Genomic DNA, 9978 nt, shown 5'->3' on the forward strand with positions numbered 1-9978 from the left:
GCCCAGGTGGCACAAAACCCCCCCAAATGACCCCATTTTGGAAAGTAGACACTCCAAGCTATTTGCTGAGAGGTATAGTGAGTATTTTGCAGACCTCACTTTTTGTCATAAAGTTTTGAAAATTGAAAAAAGAAAAAAAAAATTTTTCTTGTCTTTCTTCATTTTCAAAAACAAATGAGAGCTGCAAAATACTCACCATGCCTCCCAGCAAATAGCTTGGGGTGTCTACTTTCCAAAATGGGGTCATTTGGGGGGGGGGGGTTTGTGCCACCTGGGCATTCCATGGCCTCCGAACCTGTGATAGGCAGTGAAGAGTGAAATCAAAAATTTACACCCTTAGAAATCCTGAAGGCGATGATTGGTTTTCGGGGCCCCGTACGCGGCTAGGCTACTAAAAAGTCCCACACATGTGGTACTCAGGAGAAGCAGCTAAATGTATTTTGGGGTGCAATTCCACATATGCCCATGGCCTGTGTGAGCAATATATCATTTAGTGACAACTTTTTGTAATTTTTTTTTTTTTTTGTCATTATTCAATCACTTGGGACAAAAAAAAAATAATATTCAATGGGCTCAACATGCCTCTCAGCAATTTCCTTGGGGTGTCTACTTTCCAAAATGGGGTCATTTGTGGGGGTTTTGTACTGCCCTGCCATTTTAGCACCTCAAGAAATGAGATAGGCAGTCATAAATTAAAGGCTGTGTAAATTCCAGAAAATGTACCCTAGTTTGTAGACGCTATAACTTTTGCGCAAACCAATAAATATACACTTATTGACATTTTTTTTACCAAAGACATGTGGCCGAATACATTTTGGTCTAAATGTATGACTAAAATTGAGTTTATTGGATTTTTTTTATAACAAAAAGTAGAAAATATCATTTTTTTTCAAAATTTTCGGTCTTTTTCCGTTTATAGCGCAAAAAATAAAAACCGAAGAGGTGATCAAATACCATCAAAAGAAAGCTCTATTTGTGGGAAGAAAAGGACGCAAATTTCGTTTGGGTACAGCATTGTATGACCGCGCAATTAGCAGTTAAAGCGACGCAGTGCCAAATTGTAAAAAGTGCTCTGGTCTTTAGGCAGCCAAATGGTCCGGGGCTGAAGTGGTTAAGCATCATTCAAATCACTGCTTCCAAAAAAACTGACTTTTTAAAAACTTTTTTTGCATTGATCCATGTCCCCTGGGGCAGGACCCAAGTCCCCAAACACTTTTTAGGACAATAACTTGCATATAAGCCTTTAAAATTAGCACTTTTGATTTTTCACGTTCACGTCCCATAGACTTTAACGGTGTTCAAACAAATTTTTTGCCTGTTCTGACACGAACCGAACTGGGGGGTGTTTGGCTCATCCCTATTAGAAACGGTTGCGTAGTGTTTTAGCACAGTTGACACAAAAAACATATAGCACTAGGGTACTGGCATTGTTGCTGATATTTACATGACATATTTCCCTTGGTTACTGCTCCCCATAGAGGGGAGTTTATGCAGTAGACAGAATTTGAGAGTCTGTGCAGGCCAACCAATCAGCTTTTATCTTTCAATTTCAAAGTAAAGTAACTGAACAAGCTGATTGGTTGCTATTGCCCACATTTAGTCCAGTTTGGATAAATTCCCCCCACTCCAGTGTTTCTACTTCTGGGCTATCTGTTTGCTTTTGTCATGCAATGGTTAACAGTTCTATTATCACTACACAGCTATGTCGCAATTCCAGTCAGCAGTGAAGACAGAGAGTGAACTTTGAATAGATAGGAAAACGTGCTCAGTGCTGGACTCCCCACCCCGCCCCAGACACAGCTCCTCACACCGGCTCCTGTACACTTGTATGCCGGAAGACAGTGTGAGCCATCAGCCATGGGTCTCCCGGAGCCAGCTGGGCCCTTTCTCCTCTCCCTCACTGCTATCCCTGTGTCCTATGTGGTGAACTCCATGAGTGCGGCCTCTGAGTGAGTACACTGCCAAGGCCATACACCTCTCACCTCCTGGATTATTACACTCTATGGAGAGCTAGGGCTTGTAGTACTGTGCACACTACTGTCAGCAGTATTGGTATCTACTCCATTGATTTACATAGTACTGTATGGGCTACTATCAGGAGCACTAGTAAGAGCTGCTTCATTGATGTATATAGTACTGAATGGACTACTATCAGGAGTACTAGTCATTTTGCTCTATTTGTTTATATAGTACTCTATGGACTACTGTCAGAACTACTAGTAATATTTGCTCCTTTGATGTACTGATAGTACTGTATGGGCTACTGGCAGGGATACTTGTAACATCTGCTCTATTGATTTATATAGTACTGTATGGACTACTGTGAGGAGTACAAGTAAGATCTACTGCACTGATTTATATAGTACTATTTGGACTACTGTCAGGAGTACTAGTATGATTCTCTCCATTGCTATGTATAGCATTGTATGAATTTACTGTCAGGAGCACTAGTAAGATCTACTCCATTGCTTTATATATTACTGTATGGAGTACTAGTAAGATAGTTGCTGTACATAGTACTATATTAACTACTGTCAGGGGTACTAGTAATATCTACTCCATTGATTTATATATTACTGTATGGAGTACTAGTGCTCAGTTGCTGTACATAGTACTATATTAACTACTGTCAGTGGTACTAGTAATATCTACTCCATTGATTTATATATTACTGTATGGAGTACTAGTAAGATCTGCTCAGTTGCTGTATACCGTATAGTACTATATGAACTAATGTCAGGAGTACAAGTAAGATCAGCTCCATTGCTATGTATTGTACAGTATGGACTACTGTCAGGAGTACTACTAAGATGTGTGCTATCGATTTATATACTGTAGTACTGTGTGGACTACTGTCAGGGGTACTCATAAGCTCTGCTCCGATTAATTAAATAGTACTGTATGGGCTACTGTAAGGAGTACAAGTAAGATCTACTCCATTTCTATGTATAGTACAGTATGGGCTACTGTCAGGAGTACTAGTATGATCTACTCCATTGCTGTGTATAGTACAGTATGGACTACTGTCAGGAGTACTAGTATGATCTACTCCATTGCTGTGTATAGTACAGTATGGACTACTGTCAGGAGTACTAGTATGATCTACTCCATTGCTATGTATAGTACAGTATGGGCTACTGTCAGGAGTACTAGTAAGATCTATTGCATTGCTATGTAAAGTACAGTATGGGCTACTGTTGGGAGTACTACTAAGATCTACTCCATTGCTACGTATAGTATAGTATCGGCTTTTGTCAGGGGTACTAGTAAGATCTACTCCATTTCTACGTATAGTATAGTATGGGCTATTGTCAGGAGTACTAGTAAGATCTACTCCGTTGCTACGTATAGTATAGTATGGGCTATTGTCAGGAGTACTAGTAAGATCTACTCCATTGCTACGTATAGTGTAGTATGGGCTATTGTCAGGAGTACTAGTAAGATCTACTCCATTGCTACGTATAGTATAGTATGGGCTATTGTCAGGAGTACTAGTAAGATCTACTCCATTGCTGTCTATTAGAGCTGCACGATTCTGGCCAAAATGAGAATCATAATTTTTTTGCTTAGAGTAAAAAGATCACGATTCTCGCGACATAAAATCTTTCACATTATACAAAAAATGGGCTAACTTTACTGGTTATTTTTTTTTTTTTTTTAATTCATTAAAGTAATTTTTTCAAAAAAAATTGCATTTGAAAGACCGCTGCACAAATACAGTGTGATATAAAATATTACAACAACCACCATTTTATTATCTAGGGTGTCTACTAAAATAAATATATATATATATATATATATATATATATATATATATATATATATATATATATATATATATATATATATACACATACACACATATACACAATGTTTGGGGGTTCTAAGTAATTTTCTAGCAAAAAAAATGATTTTAACTTGAAACCAACAAATGTCAGAAAAAGGTTTAGTGTTTAAGTGGTTAAACTTTTTTCACTTAGGGCTCTTTCACACAGGGCAGATCAGTCATGATCCGCCCCGTGAACACCCGCTTGCTCAGCGGGGATCGCTCCGCCGATCCCCGCTGAGCAGGAAGATGACAGGTCCATCGCTGCACGCTGTGCAGCGGCGGACCTGTCAGAGCGCCGCTCTCCCCTATGGGGGGATCGGATGATGACGGACCGTAGTGTCCGCCGTCACCCGATCCGATCCGAAAACGGATGGAAAAGTAGGTTTTTCCTCCGTTACACTTTTCGGATCGGAGCGGGTCGGATGTCAGCGGACATGTCACCGCTGACATCCGACGCTCCATAGGGATGAATGTATGTCCGTTTTTCATCCGAAAACGGAAGGATGAAAAACGGGCATACGGATCGTCCGTGTGAAAGAGGCCTTACACACAAAATCTTTTCCATTGACAAATTGTTACAATGTTTACACTTAGTTCAACTGATAAAGAATGTTTTGATCCTTGGCAGACTGCCCAGTTTTTCTCTTCCTTTTTTTTGAGCGCTGCGGCTTCAGAAGAGCAGAGAGAATTCTTTGCATAGAAAGAATCGGGAAAACGGAAAATTGTATACTCACCTTTCCGTAATTTTCCTTCCCTGACGTATCTTCATGGCAGCATACACTTTGGGTTGTGACTCCGCCCCTCACAACCTGATAGGACCACATAGCTATAAGTTGTAAAGACGGCCCCCGCCCCAGTATTCTCCGTATATATCACCTCAGACGGGTGGGAGATTGTATGCTGCCATGAAGATACGACAGGAAAGGAAAATTACGGAAAGGTGAGTATACAATTTTCCGTTTTCCTGTCGCATCATGGCAGCATACACTTTGGGGAGTAACTCGCAAAGACTGGGTGGGAGTTCAAACTATGTTTATTAACAAAGAACAGAAGAATTGGCCTGGATAACGGATCTTCCGGAAACCCACTGTGGATAAGCAGGCGGAATCCACCTTGTAATGGGACATAAAGGTGCTCCTGGAAGACCAGGTGGCCGCTCTGCAAATTGTCTCCGCCGAGACTCGACAATATGCTGCCCAGGAGGTTGCCACTGCCCTAGTGGAGTGTGCCCTTAAGCCCTCAGGTACTTGATGATTGCTTAGTAAGTAGGCCTTTTTGATGGTCTTCACCAGCCATGACGCAATGGTGCATGAGGATGCCGCTTGACCTCTCCTGAATCCATGCGGAATGATTAGGAGACTTTCGGTCTTCCTGATGGATCTGGTAGCTGAAAGATACTCCAGGACATTACCCTTGACGTCCAGAGGGTGAGGGCCGGAAGGTTAATCTCCTGGTTGAAGTGAAAAGACGAGGATACCTTGGGGATGAACCGGTCCGAAGGTTTCAAGACTAACCTGTCTGGCAATACAATCAGATATGGATCACTGGCCATTAAGGCTTGCATCTCTGACACCCTCTTAGCCGATGTTATGGCTATCAGGAATGAGACTTTCAGCGTCAGATCCCATAAGGATATGTTGTCATTAGGAAAGAAGGGCTCCTTAGATAAAGCTTCCAGTACGACTGAGAGGTCCCAGACTGGGAAGGAAGGTTTTCTAGGCGGCCTCAGCTTTAGACAGGCCCGTTGGAACTGAATCACAAGGGGATCTTGTGCCCATCTGACTCCTGTCAAGGCGGACAGGGCCGAAACCTGGACCTTTAAGGTACTTGACCTAAGGCCCTTCTCTAGGCCTAGCTGAAGAAACTCCAGGACCTGTGACACCGATGGTAAGGATGGGTTCCAACCTTGCTGTTGAGCGAAGGCGGTAAACTTCTCCCAGACTCACCTGTATTATTCGTGGTAGGCCTCCTGGCCTGGAGAAGGGTATCCGCCACCCTCTGGGAACAGCCTTGCTCTAGGTACCTAGCCCTTTCAGTCTCCAAGCCATCAAATGTAGCTTCTCCGAGTTCGGGTGAAGAAGATGACCTTGGGAGAGTAGGTCTGGCGACAACGGAAGAGGCAGGGGATCTGCCATATTCAGCTGCATCAGAGTGGTAAACCATGGCCTCCTCGGCTAGAAGGGAATCACTGCCACCACCAGTGCCTATGACTCCTTGAGTCTCAGGAGAAACCTCGCTATGAGAGGAGTTGGAGGGAAGATGTATCCCAGCTGGAAGTTCCAGGGGTGCAGGAGACAATCCGTCCCCTCCGCCGAAGGGAATGGTATTCTTGATAGGAATCTCCGGCATTTCGCATTCTCTGGGGTTGCCGCCAGGTCTATCTCTGGTGAACCCCAAGTCCGGGATATGAGGGTGTAGGCCTGTGGGTTCAGAGACCACTCGTGGTTGGAGGTGAAATTCCTGCTCAGTGAGTCGGCCAGCACATTCTGGACTCCCGGAACATAGACTGCCCTTAGGCTTAACAGGTTCAGTTGTGCCCACTCTAGGACAGGACGAACCTCCTGCATCATGGACCTGCTTCTGGTGCCCCCCTGCCTGTTGACATAGGCAACCGCAACCTTGTTGTCCATTCTCAGAAGAACATGTCTTCCTCTCAAGAGGGAGCTGAAGGACAGGAGAGCCTGGAGTGCTGCTCTCATTTCTAACACATTTGACACTGTGTCCTGTGCCCTGAATGGCCAACGGCCTTGAGCCGCAAAGTGCTGATGGTGAGCTCCCCACCCCTGCAGACTGGCATCTGAGGTCACCGTCTCCTGGTGAGGGGTGATAATGTGCTTGCACCTTCTTAAGCTGCGAGGCCGAGTCAACCACAGCAATGATTGCTTCACCTCCTGAGGGATGTGAATCGACTGGGACATTGAAATCCCGTTCCACTGGTGCAGGAAGGAAATCTGGAAAGGCCTCGAGTTCCATTGCGCCCACTGAACCATCGGAATGGTGGATGCCAAAGTGCCCAGGATACTGAGGCATGTTCTGGCTGGTAGCCTCTTGGCCGAGATAGCCTTCTTCACCTTCTGAATCGGGGGAGGAATCTTCTCCTCTGGAAGCTCCACCGTGTTCTCTCTCGTTTCCAGCTCGGCCCCTAAAAAGCTTATTCTCTGAGTGGGATGGATACTGCTTTTCTCCCATTTCCCGATGCTGGATGAGAGACTCCTTGTTGTCAGAGAGAAGCAGGATGTCGTCCAGGTAATGGTGGACTCTCAATCCCCTCTCTCTCAAGTGGGCTATCACGGGCAATAGGACTTTCGTGAACGTCCTGGGTGCGGTGGAGATTCCAAACGGAAGACTTCGAAATTGGAAGTGCCAGCTGTTTATCGTAAATCGGAGGAATCTCTGGAACTCTGCGTGAATCGGGATATGTAAGTATGCATCTCGAAGATCGATCGAGAGCATCCAGTCTCACCGATTTATCGCCTGGAGAATTGATTGAAGGCTCTCCATCCTGAATGTTTCTACCCGAATTGACCGGTTGATTTTCTTTAGGTCCAGGACAGGACGAAAGTCCCCTGACTTTTTCCTTAATAGGAAGAGTGGGGAATAGAAACCTTGACCTCTTTGAGATGGTGCGACCTCCACTATTGCTTGTTTCCTTAACAGGTCCTGGATATACTGGACCAAGGACAGCCTTTTCTCTCTGAAAGGAGGAAGTTTGGTTGCGCAGAAGTGACCCCTTGGGGGGCAGTTCTTGAACGACCACCTGTGCCCGACCCGGATGGTGGATACTGTCCATGGATCTTTTATCAATTCCGCCCAAACCAACTTGAAATTTGTGAGCCTGGCACCCACTACTGCTGGTTGGGCGGGCGTACCTTCAAAAAGGTTTCTGTTCATTGGAGGCCGGGGTCTTGGTTTTTTGGAATTTGAGGAAGGACGTCTGAGGGTTCTTCCAAGTTCTCCTGTATTCCTTCCCAGGTCTATAGGATTTTGCATCCATGTATCTTTCCGGGAGATTGTGCTTGAAGGGAGGCGCCCTTTGCTGTTTTGGTCTTCTGTCTGAAGGGATAAGACCAGACTTCCCGCCTGTCACTTTGGATATTGCTGTATCCAGCTTTGCGCCAAAGAGGTTAACTCCATCATATGGAATCCTGCACCAGTTGGACTTTGAGGCCGGGTCGGCTGACCAGGGTTTAAGCCACAACGCCCTCCTGGCCATTACCGTAGCTAACATAGATCTCGAAGCGGACCTAATGGTATCCACCGAGGCTTCCGCCACGAAGTCTCCTGCGAGACTGAGTTCCTGTAGGGCTTTAACGATCTGGTCTTGATCTGCGCCTTCGGCCACGAGTTTCGCGGTGTTTGCAGACCACCCGGAAATAGCTTTCCCGACGGCGGCCAGTGCCACTGCTGGTCTGCAGGCACCCCCTGCGAAACCGTAAGCCCTTTTAAGGTCTGTATCCAACTTTCTGTCCAGGACATCCCTGAATGTCACTGCGTCCTCAATGGGAAGCGTCACATGCCTGGCTAGGCGCATCAAAGAGGCATCCACCACTGGAGGGGAAACCAGGGGAGATACCCTGGGTTCTTTTAGAGGATACAACTTGGTAAGCCTGTTAGAGAGACTAACTTTCTTCTCTGGATTCTGCCATTCATCTTTAATAAGCTCATCCAGCTCCTCTATGAATGGAAAGGCTTCAGGCACTTTCTTGAGATTTGGAAAATACTTCCTTTGTTTCTGCTGTACCTCTTCAGGTTCTTCCCAGTTAATCGCTTCCTTGACCGATTTCACAAAGGGGCCTATGAGCGAAAAATCAAAGCCTGCTGCCGCCTCCAGCTCTTCCTCATCTGACGGGAATTCTTGTTCCCTAAATGTACTGGGATGGGATGGAGAGGTGCTCAGGGCTGTAACCTCCACGTCTGGAGTTGAGATATGCGTAGCCGGGACTCCGGTAGGCTCTACAGTGACCAGTTCTTTCTGTCTGGTGGCTTCGTCCATGCATTTGCGGCAGGCTAATCTGTCTGGTAGGGCTGTGGCCTTGCATACCCAGCAAGCATTTCCCGCCGGAAGGGAAGGATGAGCAAGAGACTGACGTCTACGAGCAGGGGATCTTCTGTAATGGGAGTGTCTATGCCTAGAGTAGGAACGGCTCCTCCTACGGCTTCCCCTGTGGGCTGAGCGACTTCGCCTATGGCTGGAGCGGCTCCTCCTATGTGAGGTCTCTCTTCGCCTTGATTTTGACGATCTTGATGACCTGGTAGGGCTGACCAATTAGGCAGCATTAGTACGATCCTGCTCTCTTTTTCAATCTTCACTACTTACCATAAACATCCCCCCCCCCCTTACCTATTGGGCTGATGGTGATCTGCTGGGGCAGCGGTCTCCATTGCAAAGATACTGTGGTTGCCTGGAGGGATACAGGCAAGTATAAACATGCAAGCAAAAAACATCACGGAACCAGGGAAGAGAAAAACACTTACCCCAAGGAGGGAGCGCTCAGAGGTGAGGCAGAGCTGATAGCAGAGTTGACAGGAGTGTCAGGAAGCTCAAGAAGGCTGGAGGCATCAGAAACTGACATTCTGAGCTTTTTAAAAGCACCGCTATGGCCGCCGGGGTCACGTCCCGCCCGCACATGCTCAGTAGCGCCGAGCCGCTCTCTTGGAACCTGCCAGGATGCCCTAAAAACACTCACTGCGCATGCGCGGAAGCGCCGAGACGCCCGACCGCACAGGGAAGAGACAGAGGAGTACCACAATGCCCAGCAAGCTGCACCAAAAAGTGGGAAAGGCAGATGAAGACCGCTGCACACAACTAAGCCTGTTTAAGGCTTATACTGAAGCCGCATATACCCCCTGAGATCACCAGAGTGGGGTTCCTTCCATCTAGCTCATTTAGAGGCTGTACAGGCAAGGACTTCCACCCAGGAGAGGCTAGAACCTGGCTGGGGCGAATTCGGTAAGGGGGTGCTTCTGACATCTTCAGTCCTTCAGGTGAGGAAAAATAAGAGAATACTGGGGCGGGGGCCATCTTTACAACTTATAGCTATGTGGTCCTATCAGGTTGTGAGGGGCGGAATCACAACCCAAAGTGTATGCTGCCATGATGCGACAGGAAACACTTTTTAGTCAAGATCGCCATAATGATTCTTGAGGAT

At 46.3% G+C, this 9978-nt stretch overlaps 1 protein-coding gene across 2 annotated transcripts in view; it reads left to right on the top strand.

Annotated features, from left to right (window-relative positions):
• Nucleotides 1-1704: 1704 nt before the first annotated feature.
• TM6SF2 (transmembrane 6 superfamily member 2) overlaps nt 1705-9978 on the top strand; it is a 109736-nt gene continuing 101462 nt past the window's right edge. The window contains exon 1 of one of the 2 annotated variants that reach the window (XM_073592472.1): nt 1705-1949. In XM_073592472.1, the coding sequence (XP_073448573.1) occupies nt 1858-1949 (92 nt within the window). In that variant the 5' untranslated portion in view covers nt 1705-1857. The remainder of the gene's footprint in view (nt 1950-9978) is intronic. The other variant, XM_073592481.1, reaches the window with a different exon arrangement.

This window comes from Aquarana catesbeiana, linkage group LG01 (assembly GCF_042186555.1).
Source record: "Aquarana catesbeiana isolate 2022-GZ linkage group LG01, ASM4218655v1, whole genome shotgun sequence".
NCBI lineage: Eukaryota > Metazoa > Chordata > Amphibia > Anura > Ranidae > Aquarana > Aquarana catesbeiana.